The 18,398-nt window shown below is 47.7% G+C and overlaps 1 protein-coding gene across 4 annotated transcripts; it reads left to right on the forward strand.

Moving 5' to 3' along the window:
* The first annotated feature begins 6,148 nt into the window (after positions 1-6,148).
* Positions 6,149-15,210, forward strand: LOC143673724 (ral guanine nucleotide dissociation stimulator-like). Of its 4 annotated transcripts, XR_013170544.1 has the most exons (6): positions 6,149-6,330; positions 8,321-8,514; positions 9,136-9,195; positions 9,942-10,135; positions 10,391-11,056; positions 11,571-15,210. XR_013170544.1 is itself a non-coding variant. In XM_077148603.1 (5 exons), the coding sequence occupies exons 2-5, from the start codon at positions 8,408-8,410 to the stop codon at positions 10,744-10,746; spliced, it is 717 nt and encodes a 238-aa protein (XP_077004718.1). In that variant the 5' UTR covers positions 6,149-6,330; positions 8,321-8,407; the 3' UTR covers positions 10,747-15,210. The 4 variants fall into 4 exon arrangements, 1 of the variants encoding a protein (XP_077004718.1); XR_013170546.1 differs by lacking the exon at positions 9,136-9,195; XM_077148603.1 differs by having other exon boundaries at positions 10,391-15,210.
* Positions 15,211-18,398: the final 3,188 nt, after the last annotated feature.

An 18,398-nucleotide genomic window follows, 5' to 3' on the forward strand; every position in this document is an offset into this window, starting at 1 on the left:
CCCAGCAAACTCTCTGAACCAGTTGTCTTCTTCAAACACAATATGGATTATATGTTTATTTACTGCTTTAGAGAAATGATTTGTGACATGAGACCTGCTGACTGGCTGTTCCAATGGCCTGACTGATCTCTAAGGGAGATCCAAAGATTTGTTGAACTTGCACCAAACACACACACACACACACACACACACACACACACACACACACACACACACACGCGCATACACATGTGCATATAGGCATCCCATCAGGCTGTTCTTTTGTGGTACAGGAATTCCAAAACAGCTGCAAACATTCTTTTCAACAACCTGTGAGGTGATCTGATTTACCAAAACTCAGCATGAGACCCCCATTTTTCTCTCTGATTTGGGTAGATAACCTACTCTCTCTGATTAGGTAGAATTTTAAGAAATTGCCATCTTAAAATTTCTAACTGCTTCTCTGTCTGAGCGGACCCAGCACATTTTGTTGGAGAGTCACTTAGGTGACCTATCCCAGTTGTGTAAAGGTGAGGCGAGCTGGCCCCCCCTGCCCTGAGGCCTTAGGAAGGACCCTTTGTAATTGCCATTTTGTGTTATTACTGTAAAGGCAATACTTTCTTCTACCATTTTGCCTTTTGGATTTTAGATGTCATCTCAAAGTTTCTTTCTCTTATAAGCCTTACTGAGAGTCTTCATTTTTACATTCTTCTGAAAACCCCCCCCACACACCTGCCTTTTCCTATCTGCCTGTAGTGCTCCCTTTAGTATTTTTTGGAAAGCTGGTCCATTGGTCAGAAATTGACTCAGTGATTGACTGGAAATGTTTTAATTCCCCCTGATTTCTGAAGGATAATTTTTCGGGATATAGAATTCTTGGTTGGCCATTTTTCTCTTTTAGAATCTTAAGTATATCATACCCCTGCCTCCTCAGTTCCATGGTTTGTGCTGATAAATTCACATAGTTTCTTTTGAGGCTTTTCTTGTATATGATGGATTGTTTTTCAGTTGCTACTTCCAAAATTCTCTCATTCTCTTTAACTTCTGACAGTCTGATTTGTAAGTGCCTTGGAGTATGTCTCTTTGAATCTATTGTGTTTGGGGTATGCTGGACTTCTTGGATCTGTAAGTTTGTGTTTTTCATAAGAGATGGGAAATTTTCCATGATAATTTCCTCCATTAATCTTTTTCTTCCTTTTGCCTTCTCTTCTGCTTCTGGGATGCCCACAACATGTGTGCTTATGTGCTTCCTGTTGTCATTCCATTCCCTGAGACACAGCTCCTATTTCTCCATTCTATTCCTGTATATCCTTTTGTGTGTCAGACTTCAGATGTCCCGTCCTTTAGTTCACTAATCCTTTTTTCTCTTCTTCAAACTTATTGTTCTAGGTTCCCATCTTTTTTTTCTTTTCATCTCTTCCATTGTGCCTTTCATTCTTGTAAGTTCTTTGATTTTTTTCAAACTCTTAATTTTTTCCTTCTTTTGGCCAATGCTTTCTTTATATCCTCCCTCAAGTTATTGATTTGATTTTTGGTGAGATTTTTCACATTTGTTTGAATATCCTGAATTAGTTGTTTCCACTCTTGTATCATATTTCAGTTGTTGGTATGCTCCTTTGACTGGGCCATATCTTCGGTTTTCTTAGTATGACCCGTTATGTTTTGCTGGCATCTAGGCTATTGATTTCTGCAATTGGTTTCTTGTGGAGATTGTTTTCACTCTTTTCCTGTGTATTTTCTGGCTGGATGGCTTAGTTCTTTATATGTTCTTTGACATTCAATTCAGCTTATTGTAAACCTCTAGCACAGGTTCTGCTAACCTGATCAGAATTTCTGAGTTCTTGTTTTTCCATTTCTTGCACAACATATACGGGGCCTTTTTTTCTGGAGGATTGTCTACTCAGATACTATAGACCCCAGTTCCATTTTCCCAGACTGGACTGTCCCTCTGTCAAGAGAAAAGAGTCACCTGCATCAGTTTTTCCTGAGGGTTAGAGCCAGCAGGTTGACAAATTATCCTATGGAGCTTTTCAACTCTGCGTTTTTCTTATCGTGGCCAGTATGTGTTGCTTGGCTGCCTGAGGCATCCCACTAGGGTAAAGTGATGAGGTGCCTTTATCTTCAGCAGTTTCTCTCTGTGGGGGTCATGGTTGAGACAGAGGTGAGTTTGTAGGTGGCATTAATTGCTTCAGTTTTCCAGGAACTGGGGCCTGAATTCCCTGAGGGAGGGATTCCGCTTGATCTGGGCCCCACCTTTCTGTTGGGGAAGGTACAGCTTTCAGGGAATTAACTCCTTTCACCTGACTTGTTATTTCTTCTCTCAGACAAGCTTAATTTTCCCCTTCCCTTGAGCAGTTGTAAGCTGAGCAACCTCTTCTTTCTACTTTGATGTGGGCTTTGTGTTTTGGAACCCTGTGGCACTGGGGACCTTGGGAAACCTCTGCTATAACTTGTCAGCAGACCCCCCCATGAACTGATATGTCTTTCAAGCCTTTGTAGCACTCATTTGGAGAGACAGAACTTCTTTGTGTTGGGATTCTCTTAATGGCAGGTGAGCAGCATGGATAAGTTAAGTAGGGGCTGACACATGGCTATCCTGGCAGAACAAGAAATCAACCAAAGGCTCTTTGACAGGATGAGAGCCACTTGAACCTCCCCTTCATCTCTCAGAAGCCTCCAAAGTACTGTCCATGAGTACCCCTTGGGGGGACAAGAGCTCCTTCCCCACCTGTCTGAAGCTGATGGGCTTTTCCACACTGTTCAAGTATGTCCATTGCCTAAGGAGCTGATAGGAAAGTAGGGGCTGCCAAGAGCCTGGATCAAGATACCTGCTGCCAGGAAACCCCATCAGGGCCAAACTATTCCAAGGATTCTCTTCTCAAAGCCTTAGTTGGGGAGGAGACCAGGCATGTTGGCCTCAGACCCAGCGTGGGTGAAGGCATTGTAAACTGTAAAAGGCTGACTACAATGGAGATGAACAAAAGTATGCCAGAATAATGAGACACCAAAAAAGGTCAGTCAGTAGGAGGGGAGACCAGAAGTGAATGCTGCCAGGGCCATAACACATCCTAGAGTGAAGGTCCCCTGGGGTTGAGGCCAGGAAGTTTAGGGTCCTCTCCAGCAGTCCTCAACATCCTTCCACTTGAGTCCCCACTGTTGTTGCATATGGCCCAAAGAGGTGAACTTGAACATGGATCTCTGAAAGGGATTAAGACCCCTTCCTGTAACTGGAAGTGCATTCTGGCAGCTAGCAAACTAGAACAGTACCCAAAGCTCTTTCCTTTCAGCTGTCTCACATTCATGCAGTCATTCAACTAAAAACTATGGAATACTTTCTGCATATTCAGCAACATGGAGATGGCTTGGAGCATCATCTATGACTTCTTTGACCTTGTAGTTGGAGGCATATCAATGTGCTAATATCATCACTTGAACTCTGAGGCCTGTTGCAGAGCACATGTGCTTACCCTGCCCACCTATCAGTCATTGTATTCCTTCGATGTCTGTGTCATCCCCTGGACAAGACCCAGTCCCTCATTTCTGTAATCACCTCCAGGAAATCCCGCTTGGATTTTTCAGTCTCTGGTGAGGAGGCCTTTCTGTGTCCTCAGGAAAGGTCTTCCTCATCTCTAGGTCGGCATTTAGCACATTGATATGCCTCCAACTACAAGGTCAAAGAAGTCATAGATGATGCTCCAAGACATCTCCATGTTGCTGAATATGCAGAAAGTATTCCATAGTTTTTAGTTGAATGACTGCATGAATGTGAGACAGCTGAAAGGAAAGAGCTTTGGGTACTGTTCTAGTTTGCTAGCTGCCAGAATGCAATATACCAAAAACAGAATGGCTTTTATAAAAGGGAATTTCATACGTTGCTAGTTTACAGTTCTAAGGCTGAGACAATATCCCAATTAAAGCAAGTCTATAGAAATGTCCAGTCAAAGATGAAGTTCAGTGTTTCTTTCTCAGATGGTGGGACACATGCTGAACACAGCCAGAGTTCCTCCCTCATGTGGGAGAGCACATGGTGAACACAGTGTCATCTGCTAGCTTCTTCTCCTGGCTTCCTGTTTCATGAAGCTCCCCAGGAGACATTTTCCTTCTTCATCTCCAAAGGTGACTGGCTGGTAGACTCTGCTTCTCGTGGCAATGTGATTTGTCATTCTGCTCTGCTCTCTCTGAATCTCTTTCATTCTCCAAAAAGTTTCCTCTTTTATAGGACTCCAGAAATTTATCAAGGCCCACCCAAATGTGTGGATACACATTGTCACCTAATCCAGCTTAACAACCGCTCATGATTAAATCACATCTCCAGGGAGATAATCTGATTACAATTTCAAACATACAGTATTGAATAGGGATGATTCTGCCTTTATGAAATGGGATTTTGATGAAAACATGGCTTTTCTAGAGGACATACATCATTTCAAATCTGCACAGGTATCAATCCCAGAATCTCCTCTGAGCTGTTGGATGTCAAGCAGCTCAATTCACCCATCATAGCCCAGGCATCAGGATTAAGTGACTTAGAACTGCGAGGTCTGTCTCAGGATGTTTCCTGAGCAGCAGTTTTGACAAGTAGTCAACTCTGGGCATTCCAGTTAGCCTTCCCATACCGGAAGAAGGCAAATGGCCACCAAAATACATGCATTGTGCAAAATGAAGTCATTGAGGTTTGCCTCCTCTCCCATGGGTGAATGTCAAGGATCTGGGCTTCAGTGATGTGGACATGTGTCCTCTAGAGTTCCTTCAGCTCTGATTTCCTGAGGCTGTCATGAGACCACCTGGACCATGTCCTGTTGTTCAACCTTTTCTCTTCCTGTATGATACATCCTGACACCTACACACTACCTTCTTTGAGTTCTTCTCATAACATGCTCCTTACCATGCTTCCTCCATGGCCAGCCTCACTGGAACCTTTTTCACTTTAGGTGAAGGACAAGAGTTTGTCCATCTGAAAGACACACCCTCCCCTAAACCATCTGTCCTTATTTGACTTGTCTTTCTAGCTATGCCTAGAGAACATATCCTTGGACTCTTCTACAAAGCTCATACTTTAGCTTCACCTTGACCTAGGCTGTAGTTCTAGTTTGTTGGCTTCTTCTCCTGGCTTTCTGTTTCATGAAGCTTCCCAGGAGGAATTTTCCTTCTTCATCTCCAAAGGTCGCTGGCTGGTGGACTCATCTTCTTATGGCTGTGTCATTCTGTTCTGATCTCTCTGAATCTCCTATTCTCCAAAATGTTTCCTCTTGTATAGGACTCCAGAAACTTATCAAGATCCACTCAAATGGGTGGAGACATGTCATCACCTAATCCAGCTGAACAACCACTCTTGACTAAGACACATCTCCAGAAAGATGACCTGATCACAGTTTCAAACATACAGTATACAATAGGGATTATCCTAGCTTTATGAAATGGGATTTTGATTAAAACATGGCTTTTCTAGGGGACATACATCCTTTCAAACCAGCACAGCTGTTGACAGGCTAAGCCATTTTTCTCACTTGTGTCAGATTCTGATTATAATGTGAAACCATGGGAAGGTGTCATGCCACAGAGCCACCCTATCTAAATTCCATTTAATTTCAACTTCTTCAAGGTGCTGACCCAGAAATGAGACAAAGCAGGAATCTAACCTTCCACGGATCGCAAAGCCACAGCCAACCCACAAGAGTGTTACTTCTTTAATGCTGCCATGTCTGTTTGTATGTCAGCTACTCAAAAACCAGCCATGGCTTTTACACTGATTATCTCACATCCACATGTTGACCCAGGAAGTAGATGGGAGAATGACCCCATTGTGTAGGTGTGGAAAGTGGGGAGATCCTGAGATGACAGTAACAATGACTACACCATGGTCACAAGATTTCTAAGAAAGTTCATCTGTGTTAGAATTGAGTTCTCCCTCCTCATGGTCGGGGCCCAGTTTGCACCCAGGCCTTCCCAGGTAGCTGTGGGGAGTGACGTGTTGAGGAAACTTGGTTCAGTGAACATGACAGCATGTTTAAGGAGGATGAGCAGTCAGGAGTCAAGAGGGGCTTTCATGGAGGACCTAGTGGTTGAGAAGTTTCAGTTAAGCAGCTTAAGGAGATGACCTCACTTCCTTTGAGCTGCAGTCCAGCAGAATATAGAACTCTGGTAACCAGGCACCTAGATTCCACAACAGGCCACCACCAGGCTCATTTAGCCAGAGACGGTCAACAGATCAACATGTTCTCATGTTGCATTTGTAGAGCACAAGGATCTGGCATGAGAAAAGCTAGGAAGGAAACATTGTTCAATTGATGCAGGCGTTGGCTGAACCCTCCACCTCGCCGCCGCTGTCAGTTGGTCAGGGAGTTCCCGAAGGTAAGTCAAAGTGGCCCAAGGTCAGACAATTCAGGAAATGCTGGCATTGTCATCCTGCCTCTGTAGCGCCATATCAGTCCTCCTTTCAGTGTGAGGAGGAATGAGGAATGGGGTTGTCCACGGCCAGGTTGGGAAACCTCATGGGCAGTTTTTTGTTCACACCTGAAGTCATGGATGGCTGTTGGGAAGGCAAGGGGTGATGGTGAGATAATCCCCATGCAACATGTTAATCCTGGGACCAAGGTTGCCATCTCCTATCGATGTGGACTGGGCAAGTGTGCAGACACGTGTCCACCTGATCAGGGTGGCAGAGATGGCATGGTGCGCCCCCTTGCGGTGATGGCCAGGAGGCCCCTTAACCTGGGCCAACAGTGTGATCAAGTGAGAATAGCGTGGTGGTTTCTCCAACCCTGAGTCCTGAGGCAGCTGGGACAGGCCACAAAGCGCTGATCTAACGGTAGTGTCTTCCCTTGGGTGCCAACCCATGGATTTGCCATCTGATTGGCACAGTCTCCCTGCCAAAGCCATGTGGGTCCCCACCCCTCACCCGTGCCAGCAACCTGTGCAGGCCTGCCCTTGGTCTCATGGAAAGTGATTTTTCATTCTTTTGTTATAACATCTGAGAATGGATGAAGATATTTATTTTTACTTCTGATAAGACCGTGAGCTCTTTCGTATTTGGTTGCTTTTTCTCTTGTTACTGGTGGAAACCTGCTTGCCCTCGAGCAGTCAGTTGGATGGGACTTGCACACCTTCTCGATGCCTTAACCATCTTCATGCTCTCAAGGGTGATTTGGACTCAAATGGGTTGACGCTATGACAACAGTACTGGCGGAAATTGTACACTCCCATAATACACCCCTTGACCTTCCAGGGCAGGGACTGTAGCCTGTGTTTCTGCATTCTATTCCAGAAGTGAAGCTGCCTAGAAGGTAGGGCCGCTCCCTTCTGGCAGTTCTTGAAGGGATTCCTTTCTAGGTCCATTTAAGTTGTGCAGCAAGGAACCTCTCCTGTGTGTCCTAATGGACTGAGCCCCCATCCCACTCCTCTGGTGAGAACCCCTGTAGTCGAATGGGTGTGTCACACACATACAGGGAAAACTGAATAGCTGGAGCGATGGAACCTCCATAAGTGTGCAGCGGTTCAGTGGCCACCAACACTCTCTTACCATGGCTGCTTCCCTGTTTTTTCCTGGTCCAGCTGTGAACATGCTCTTCTTTGGCCAGACTGGTGTCAGGGGGGCTAATGGGATCACTTTAGTGATTTGATTTCCACATGTCCAGTGCAAATTGGATCCACATCCACATCAGGCCACCATTTGGGTTTCCTCTTCACTGAGACTTCTGTTCAAGTCACAGTCTATGGGGGTCTTTCTCCCGACTGGGTCCTCCTGGCACTTGGCTTTTGCCTGAACAGGGATCACCATGGTTGCAGGTTCTCAGAACTCCCTTTAAGGCAAAAGATATTCAAATCTGGCTGTTGGTGTGAAAACAAAGTTGTTTCACCATCTCGGTCTTCTCCAAGCACTGCCTCTAAAGTGGGGAAGAATGAGAGGGGAGCAGACCCTTCCTCTCCATGTCTGGAACAGACCCTCCGCCAGAGGATGGAGGGAAGATCATAAAGGTCCAGGGTGAATGGTTCTGGCTTCTTTCCTGCAAAAAGTTGAGTCCCTCCTTGAAGTTTCCTTATCTCATGAATGGGGGTGGTTGGTGAGGATTCACGGGAATAAAGCACTTTCCACGCATTGCTGCACAGCTTCCACTGTTACTCAGCCCCCTGAATGACGACAATGTCTTCATGACTTCATAATTCCTTCACCAGAATTTTTATTTGGAGTGTGTGGACCTTTTTTTTTGCTAGTTGAATTCCTGCCCCACTTCTTGTCCCAAGGCAGGGGTCCAGGGAAAGGCAGGTCTGCATTCACTCCCCAGCCCTGCATCTCTCCTGGGTTCCCAGCTCCGTGGCTAACCACCTGCTACTGCTCTTCCAGTCTCAGGATGCAAACGTGTCACCAATCCAGAGTGACCTGGCGGAGTACACCGGCAAGGTGGGAGCATGGGAGAATTTCCTGGAGCGCATGGTGGCAGCCGTTGAGGATGACAACCAGGCCAGCGTATCCCTCCTCATGTTCCATTACCGGCCCTTCCTTTCCACCCAACAGGTCCTGGACCGGGTGTCCAAAAGGTGAGCACATGTTCATCCTCAATCTCACGAGAGCTCTGGCATGTATGAGCTGAATATCTGAGGGAGGTCATTGCACTGTCTTGCCTCAGTTTCCTTCTTTTGCTAGTGGGCTCATAGCAGGACCAACCTGCTGAGGTTAGAGTCAGAATTGCATGATGTAGACCTTGGAAAGTGTTTCCCCATGCCAGGCTCTCTGGAAAGGAAGCTCGGTGGGGAGGGCTTCTCAATGTCTTGAAATTTCCTTTCCACATCAAGAGGCTCTGCTCCAGTGATCTTTGGGTTCCTGTATTCCCATTCGAAGGAGGTTTGAGATTGCATCTAAGTGCATTTGTTCCTCAGTGTAGCCTGAGTCCAGAATGCTGGGGCTGGCAGAGGAGCCCCAGACCTGACCATTTATCTGGGAAGATGCAGCTCAGGGATCATTCATATATCTTCATCAAAGATCTATGAAGAATAATCTGAGCATAAGCAATTTGAAAGGCACTTAGTCTACTTCATTGAAGAACGGCAAAGTGCTTGTGGCCTTGTGTTTGCCTGAGTCGTGGGTCAACAGCAGTAGTAGACATCAACTGTAGGGACGCAGTCAAGAAGGTACATGTGACACACCCATATCCCCTCTAGGTATGGCGATAGCTGCACTTTGCATGACAAGAATGGAGGAGGCCAGGAATGCCTAAAAAAGTGAGTGAGGAGAGAGGAGCTCCTTCCTGACATCCCAGGATTGGGAGAGGGGGCTGGTGCCAGGAGTGACTGAGCAGGTCCCTGAGTCCATCTCATGATTCCCACGGGAGTGCAGAGATCTGGGCTTCATCCCCTGCAGGGTGACAGAACTCAGAGAGACCCATGGGAGAGTTCCTGGGGCACTGGGTGCAGAGTGCTCCTGAGTTCAGAGCCCACTCTAGACGCATGCAACTTTGCTGCCCCTCCACCACGCCAGCAGCACACAGACAAAGATCAGGAGGTGTGGGGAGAATGCAGCTCACACACCCACCTCACTACCCAGTCCTGTGAGCCTGGCTGCAGGTGGCTGCAGTGGGCTGTGCCCATGCCCTTCAGGGACCATGACAGTGGGAAGAGGAGACCCTCACATGGCTGGCAGAGAAGGAGGCATGACCTCAGGTCATGACTCCAGACTGAGGTGACATGATGGCCCAGGGGGACCTGAGGCAGGGGACATGCTCTGTCCCCTCATCAGGCAGTCGATGAAGCTCCTTCTGTGTACAAATGCAGTGCCATTGACTGAGCAGACACAAGCCCTCCCTCTCCTCATGTCAGTTCTGTTCCAGTGGCAGGGTGCCCAGCAAAGACAGACTGATATAGTCTGTCTGTCTGGTCTTGCCCAGGAGCCCACACCTCAGAGGGTGGTCATCAGAGGGCAGTGTGGTGGGAATGGCCATTCCTCACTCTGAGGCTCCGTCCACCCCCAGCATCTTCTCCTGCCTCCTGCTCACCTGGCTCCATGAGTTTCTTGATGATTTCTGTGAGCCCCCGGACTTTCCCAGTCTCAAACAGCTGGTGGCCTTCGCCCAGATGGCGCTGCCTGGGTCTGCCCTGGAGAGACAGACTCAGGTCCTCCTCTCTGAGCTGGAGCCGTCAGGGCCCAGTGAGACCCAGACACAGGGTGAGGAGTATGGAGGTAGGGATGGGTGGGGTGTAGAGAAGAAGGTGGGGGTCACAGGGGCAGAATCCCTCTTTTGTCTGTGGGCAGGAAGTCAAGAGGGGTATTGACCCACTCCCCTGAGCGCTTGCAACCTGGAAGACTTTCTGAGGGTGGCGTCCTTGGGGGAAGTGGTGCAGGTAAAGGCGGGACAGACTTTTCTGGGTTGAGAAAGGTCTATAGAAAGCCAGTTCTGTTGTGCATTTTCCACCTCTCCAGGCTCTTATGTGAGGCCCAGAGTTTCAAACCACTATACTGCCCCCTCCAGGGCCAGTTCCATTGTTGGCAGCAGAAATCATGTCAGCTGCAGAGCTATAGGCACCTGTGGCAGCGCCTCCAATGCCACCTACCGACGTGGAGCCACCGTGGCCTCCAGAGCTCCTCCTGTCTTCTCCGACAATCGTCACTCTAGCTCCAGAGCGGGAGACACCTCCGATACCACCTTCCTGGCCACCTCAAGAGGCTGCATCATCCCCAGATCGGGAGCCAAAGCTGGAGACATCACCTGCTTTACCAGCAGAGCTGCTGGTGGCACTGATGCCACCTCAGTTGCCACCCTCAGACCTAAAACCTGAGGCTTCTCTGGATCTGGCACCTGCTGCCTCACCACCTGAAGCACACACTGAGCAGCAGGAGGCAGACCAGGTGCCACCTTCAGTGCCATCTGTTGAAATGCAGTCAACGCCAGCTGCTTCTCCACCAGAAGATCACTCTTTCTCCTCACGTCTGGCCTTTTCTCCATCTTCTCCTTCCTCTGCCCCAGGAATACAAGGTCATTCCCAGGATTGAGCTCCTCCAGGCAGGATGCACCTATATCCACTTTTGTTCCATGGAGGAATTTAAGGCCTGGTTTGAGGTTGTGGAGCAGCTCAGCAATTCTGAGTGGTAAGGGCAAGGCAGAAGGTAGCAGCAGCAGGGCCCCGCCATGAGCTGTGGCTTTCTGTAGACTCACAGCAGCCTTCTGCCCTGTAGCTACCATCTGTCTTGTGAGCAGGAGCCCCCGGCCCTGATGGCCAACAGCATACTTGATCCCCCAAACCTCCCAGATATTGTCAAGCCTCGGAGCTCAGGATGAGTTCCCTTTCCAGGCCGACATGTGCAGTTGCCTCGAGGCTCAGTGTATTTTTGGACTCAGCATTGCCTCAGGGTGTCTGTACTTTAGTACTGGGGACCCTTCTCCTCTCCTGACCAGCCCTGTGACAGCATCATGGCCCCATCCTTCTGGGCCTGGGTGCGCCACGATGGAAACAGGAGATGTTGAGTGATCTCTCTGGTGCCTGGGGTTCAGGGCTCCCGTGGCCTGCAGGAGCCCTTGGCAGGGTGGCCCAAGGGCAGTAGGCACAGGAAGGAGTGGATGGGTCCCTGGCATCAGCCCCAGCTAAGGCGCCCTTCTATCCAGCCCCCAGGAACTCAGCGCTGAGCCCAGCTGAAGCGGTGCCTCCCTGCCCACTGTCTGGCTCCAGCTTGGGCATGACCTCAGCAGTGGAGTTGCAGCTGTCTCACTCCCCAGACATGAGACTGATGCCTCCAAGTCTGACCTGTAAATGCATGTGGGCTTCATCTCCAAATGCCCTGATGGCCAGAAGAAGCAAGTGCCTGCCCATTTTTCTCCCTGAAGGTCTGTCTTCTGGGCCCCTTTCCAGTGCAGTCCTTCCCCTCTCCACACCCTCAAGAGGGGTCAGATGTCTTGACTTGGAAACTGGTTCTCAAACCCCATGAAGCTCATCTTCAGCTGAAAGTGTCCTGCAGGCTCAGGAGCTGACCCTGATCTCACCGTCCTCCCACAGATTGGTGACTCAACCTTTGCCTCAGACTACCCACAGCCCGGGGCTCCTCTGAACGCCCACAGAGCCTCGGGCCCCCTGCAGTACTACAGCAAGCAGGTGTGCGACTCCTGCATGGTCCACGTCAGCTTGGATGGGGACCATGTCAATGTGCCAAAGAGCATCGGGGTGAGCTGGGTGGGTGGTTGACCTCAGGAGCCCCTCACTGGAGAGGCAGGAATGCAGAATGATTGACATGTTCTTTCCCTGCCCTCCTGGAACCGCGAGCCTAGTGGGTTGGGAAGGACAGACAGTCACGCAGATCCACACGTAGTAAAGAAAGGTGTTCGGTGTGGGTCAGGGCTGAGGACAGTGGACATAGATGTGAGGCTTCTACCTTGAGGTTGGCCAGCCTGGGAAAACCTCACTGAGGTAGCCCCTGGAAGAAGGGAGGGAAAGGACCGCATGGAGAACCCCAAGCTCAATGTGGGCCTGGCCCAATGGAGGACACTCATGGGGTCAGAGGTGAAGAAACAGGGCCCAGGGGATATGATTGAGGTCATGGAGGCCTCAGGATTTGAATCCCATCTAACTGCATGTAGGGGAGAGGCAGGAAAGCCAGTTAGGGGGTGCTGCCACCACCCAGGCATGGAATGTAGGAACTGATCCAGGGAAGAGGCCATGAGGGGAGCAGATTCTGGATAGATCTGCTGATGGAGCCACCTCATCCCCCACCTGCACAAAGTCTGCCTGAGGTGCTGGATTAGACATATGCTCAGCTCTGAAGTTCAGTTTTAGACTGGAGTTTGGGTGGGTGTATCCAGATATCGCTACTATGACTCTATCTGAGCCCTGCCCAAGATCAGGACTTGGCACTGGAGTGGGTTCCCTCAACCACCACATGCCTGGCACACAGTAGGCCTCTGGGCATCTAGCTCCTCTTCCTTACTGCCATCCAGGCTTAGACTACATGTCTGCTCTCAGAGTCACTAATTCTGTCATCCTTGAGTGGCCTGTTCAAGAGCACAGATCTCAGGGAGAAAAGAGACGCCCAAGGAGTGGTGGGAGGAGCTGGCCCCAAGTGGCCACATCTGTCCCCAACACCCTGTTATAGGGTGACCTCTGGAAGCCAGTAGGAGCTGAGCAGGCCAAGGATCAGAGGCAAGGGGCTCAGCCCTAAGGCAGTGACCTGTAAGGGAGCCATGCCTTTCTTGCAGGAAATGGGATGGAATGATTGGAAAGGGCCCTCTTTCCATAGAGGCTTATGAGGGGAGCAGCAGAGGGCAGTGGGGCCACTCTACACCCAGACCCAACTGGGGTGGGTTTTTGAATCCTGTGCTCCCTGCTGAGACAGCTCCAGCAGGGCCTCTGCCACTGCCCTTGTGGGAGCCAGCTTCAGAACCCATGTCCTGATGGCCTGTCCCCAGACATGCCCAGATCACCTGCCATGACAGGGCTCTGGCTGTGATACTCAAAGCCCTGGACGAGTACCACCTGGATCTGGAGGCAGCAAAGGAATACAAGCTGGTGCAAATCATCTCACCAGACCAAAGTAAGTCAGGGAGCTGGTCCAGGAGTTTCTCTGTGAGGGGCCTCCTCAGCACTCTCCTCCTAGAACCTGCCACCTGGGGTGTCTGCCCAAGACAGCCTCCAAAAGGGAGGTGTTCAGCATTTCGGGGTCCTCAGGGTCTGAAGTGTCTCCCCCTGTGACTGGAATCTCCTCTCCATGTGTCATCCCTGGGTGTGGCCCAAGCACTGGAGCCCTAGTGCAGACTGCGGGATTGAGATCCAAGACAAAGGCCTCTCTTCTTGCCCCAGGAGCTCTGTGGGCAGGGCACCATCTAGCCAGGATGGGCTGAGCTGTGCCTCACAAGCAATCATGGGTCTGTGGACACCAAGAGCAAATATTGAAGTCCATGTTTTATGATGTCAAGAGAAAACAAAACCTCTTGATCCTCTTTGGAGGCTTCAGGGACCCAATTCAATATTCCCAGCAGTGACACGGACCCAGGCAGCCTGGGGTCTGAGCCCATAGAGCAGTTACTCACGTGCTCTCTGACTGTTTCTTGTCCCCAGTGGGAGAGGGAAATATTCTATGTGAGAGCACAGAGCCTCTCCATATACTGTAAGGGTAACTTTATTATTATTATTATTATTGTTTTTATTGTTGGTGAACTGCCCATGCCTTCTTACCGATTAGCCCAGGGAATCAGTTCTGACTCCCAGAACATTGTTTCCTATATCCTATCTTATCTTCTCTCAGCATTTTGTTGAGATGAGCAGAGTAAGTGGGACTGTGTCTTTCAGAAAAGGAAATCTGAGTTCCCACAAAAGTAGGCAGACAACAGAGTCAGGAGCAGGAAGTCTGTACTTCCTCTCTAGGCCATACAGCACTCTCTAGGCTGGAGCAGTCAGGTGGCAAAGAGAATCAGAGCAGAAGTCAGTGCTCACTTGAGGTACCTCAGCCCGTGGAGGACTCCCTGCCCCCATCAAAGGCCTGTACTTGGCCTGCCCTGCCTTGAGCCTCAGTTACCTTTTCCCCAAGAGTGCAGTATTCAGGGGCATCTGCAATCGAGAATGCTTCTTATAGCACCTACCTCCCCATCAGTGAAGGCATCAAGCACTTGGCCATTAGGTGTGCTGGTGGGAGCACACTCTGTTAGCTCTAGGCTGAGATTCCCAGGGGTGCAGTCAGAGTCACGTGTTAACAAGATTTGTTGGGTTCAGTGCTTCATCAGTCCAAGAACTCTTTGGTGGTTCTGGAGCTAATTGGGGGACTCGTGTCTCTGGGAAAGTCTGACTTTGTGTGCTGCCCAAGGGGTGGAGTGGTTTGGGAAACCCCGTAAGCACAGCTGACTGTGCCTCTGTCTGTCCCCACCAGGGCTCATCATTCCTGATGACAGTAATGTCTTTTATGCCATGGAAACTTCAGGAAATTACCACTTAGTTCTAACAAAACAGACCTTCCACATGGTGAAGAAAAGAACCCGCTCCACCCTTCTTCGCAGGAAGAAGAAGGGGCTCAAGTGGTCAAGGGGCTGCTTCTAAGTGGCCCTGATGCCTGTCGGCCTTAGGGTCACCCTGCCTGTCTCCAGCTGGTCAGGTGGCTTAGCTGACCCCAGTGGGAATAGGCCAGTCCAGGCAGCCTCTTCCTTCCCACCAGTGACCCGGGGCCTCCCTGCCCCAGGCAAGTACCAGCCCTGAGCCTTTCCTCCTGCTTGGCATGACCCTGCCCCTTGACAGGCTCATCTGGACTCCAGATATTATATTGCTCCCCCCCCAAAAAAAGATGTAATTTTATATGAATTTTGAAGTGCATGATGAAATTTTGTTTTCACACTTTTGTCAAATCCTTCCGGGGCATGTTAGCCCGCAGTATAGGGGCATCTTCCCACTAGTATAGGGCACTGAATTAGAATAAAGCAGGGACTAGCTCACAATTTTGCATCATAGTTATCAAAGTAGAGAAGTTGACAGGGATTCCTAATGTCTTTGCCCTCCTTTATGCTCATTCTTTTAATGTAATCATAAGGCAATTTTCTTAGGAGGTATAGAAATTGTAGTCATGTACAGGCCAAAATGTCTAATTCTTGGCTGTTAAAGGATGTTCTCAATTTAATGAATTCCCCAGCAGAATATTCGTCTACAATGACAGTTTCACTTGCTGGCTAAGTAGGGCTCTTAGACAGGGTTTGCACGGGTTTGACTGTTTGCTCTTTTGCTAATACTTTAATTGCATTGGTTATTTCTCAATGTTCTTCCAGGGATTTCAGGATTTTGGATCCTGATCTTTTATTTATTCATTTTTTAGCTAATATAGCTGTCACATTTGGTTTGGCCTCTGTCTCCCCCCTCATATTTTTTTTAGTTCATAATTTTTTAAACTGACAGCCTACCACCACTATTTTATTATCTGTCTTATTTAGTGTTCCTACAAGCTTATTATTAAATGGGAGGTGGAAATCTGCACACTTCTATTTCACTGCACCTTCAATTCTTTTGTTTTTGTAACATGTGCTCCATTTCCACCACCATTTCAGGTAGTTCCATTACATACACACTTAAAGGGAGGTTTGCACAGTTAATCAATCCAGTGTCCTCTCCTTACAGCAAAGAAGCAGGCCTCCCCAGATTACTCCTGCTGGACCCTACCCTCTCTAATGCTGTGGACCCAAGAAACAAAGGAGTAGTGAGCATCTGTGATTCTCTGCTGTTCTTAGTTTCAGTTCCCTTAGATTTGATTTTGAGGTCAGGGAGAATATTGGGGCTGGTTCCGATGGGCTAACATTTAAAGTATTTGGGGGGTGGGTGGACAGGAGGCCGAGCTTGAGGAGGGGAGGATAGAAGGCAAAAAGGGTTTTTAGCAGCACTGCCAGAAACAGAGAAAAGAAACCAGCACAGTTAAGGGGAGAAAACTAAAGCAGTCAGCGGAAGCACAAGATTTTGTTTTCATTTTGCTGAACTAGGAGCTATTTGTCAAAATATCTCATTTAGCAAATAATTTTAATTTGGGGGCTGTTAATGTTTCTCCTTGAGATAATTCAATTTAACGTGACCAAAACACCCCCACAGGGGCTAAGTAAATTTGGGGTTATTAGAGAGCACCCCTTTCTTTTAGAAAGGAACAAGAACTAGAACCAAAATCAGAAAACGTCAAGTGAGAAGCCACCCTTTGCAGATGTGCTTCCCCAGACTTGACTGCCTGAGTATTTTTCATAATAGCACCAGAAGAACCAGAGAGAAATAGAGAATTCTTTTACCTGATGGCAAGAAAACTCCATACCAGTGGGCCTGACAAGATTTTAGGTCACCAAACTGATTTGACATTACCTGCAACTCAGAGGGAGTTCAAAGATTCTAGAGGGGCTAGTCTAGGCAGCCAGACATTAAACAGGAGAAGATGGACACAAAGAATCCCTGCTGGCACCAAGCCCTTCCCCGAGCTGCCATCCTGGTGTCATCCTGGTGTTCACCTTTGCAACCCACTCTTCGCATGCCCACTGAGTCCTTAGTGTTGGAGTTAGATTTTGATCATTGTGTAAGAAATTATGACCACATTTCAAACAACATGAACTGATTTTTTCTGATTTCTGACTCAGGTCAGAAGTCTGAGCAGAGTGGTCACATACCCCACTCAGGATGTCACGAAACAGATCAAAGTGTTGACTGGCTGAGAGCTAACTGGAGTCTTTAGTAGGGAAGCCCCCACACCTTCTCAGGCTGTTGGTATGCACATTTCTTGTGATTAGACAACTGACATCTTCCTTGTGTTGCTGTTTGTTGACCAAATTCTGCTTTCAGCTTTTTATTGTAAACTTTCATCCTTTTATACTTAAAGAAATTACTGGTAAAGAAGGACTTCTGTTATCTTGCTCTTTGTTTTCTATATATCTCTCTTTCCTTTTTCTTCTCTCAATTTCTTCAGTACCTCCTTTTGTGTTTAGCTAGTGTGTTAGCTAGTGTTAGTAATTAACACTACTTTTGTAGTGTAACATTTTGGTTCCCTTTCACTCCCTTTTTGTATATCTTTTGCTTATTAATAGTTATGCTGAGGATTGTAATTTATATCTTACATTTATAATGAACTAGTATGAATACCAATTTAGCTTCAAAATGCGCAAAAGTTCTGCTCCTATGCAGCTCCATCCTTTCCTATTTATGTATTGTTACAAATAACATCTTTATACATTGTGTCCAAAAAAAAATTTTGAAATATCACATGCACTTTTAAAAATTAAAACTCTTTATTTAAACATCTCAATAGCATCTTATCAATTTGGTGGCAGCAAAAGAAACACTACCAAAGACAAATATTTTGAAAAGCATTTACAAAAATACATTGCACAAAGTCCTATCTGGCATCTTTAAAAATAAATACTCAAAATATTTCCACCCTAACTCCCCAGTTTAGCTTTGTGTAGGAAATCTTGATTTATGCACCTAACCTGCAACACATGAAACACCTATACACGCTGTGTGCAGCCGAGCTGTACAGGCTTTAGTTCCAGTTCTCTCTGAGAAGATGAAAAGAAATGCTATTTGTTGATGTAGTTTTTTATATATTTGAGGACTGTATATTTTATATATATATATATATATATTTTTGTATATATATATACAAATATATTTGTATATATTTGAGGACTGTATTTTTATATATATTGAGGCCACTCTCAGAGCCTTGCCACTTGGTCCTCTCTATATGACCTCTCCTATCTCCCAGCTGTGACTTCATGAAGGATCCAGTCCCCTTTCCAGGCTCACCTGATCAGGCCAAGCCTATCCCAGACATTCTCCCTATTGATGAACTCCATGTCAACAGAGTAGACACCTACTCATGGTAGTGACATCCCATCCAGTCATAAGATTCTCGTGCAGTAAAGGGTATCACCAAAGAATGGAAATAATGATGCCATATTAGATTTCTGTTTACAACAGTATTTATAAGGAATACACTCTGGTGT

Source organism: Tamandua tetradactyla, chromosome 2 (genome assembly GCF_023851605.1).
Source record: "Tamandua tetradactyla isolate mTamTet1 chromosome 2, mTamTet1.pri, whole genome shotgun sequence".
Classification (NCBI taxonomy): Eukaryota; Metazoa; Chordata; class Mammalia; order Pilosa; family Myrmecophagidae; genus Tamandua; species Tamandua tetradactyla.

Excerpts from the sequence above, each read along its gene's own strand:
- LOC143673724 (XM_077148603.1), top strand. The coding sequence starts at position 8,408 with ATGGTGGCAGCCGTTGAGGATGACAACCAGGCCAGCGTATCCCTCCTC. Across the intron at positions 9,196-9,941 it reads GGCCAGGAATGCCTAAAAAA|CATCTTCTCCTGCCTCCTGC; the intron begins GTGAGTGAGGAG and ends GTCCACCCCCAG. Across the intron at positions 10,136-10,390 it reads CAGTGAGACCCAGACACAGG|GCTCTTATGTGAGGCCCAGA; the intron begins GTGAGGAGTATG and ends CCACCTCTCCAG.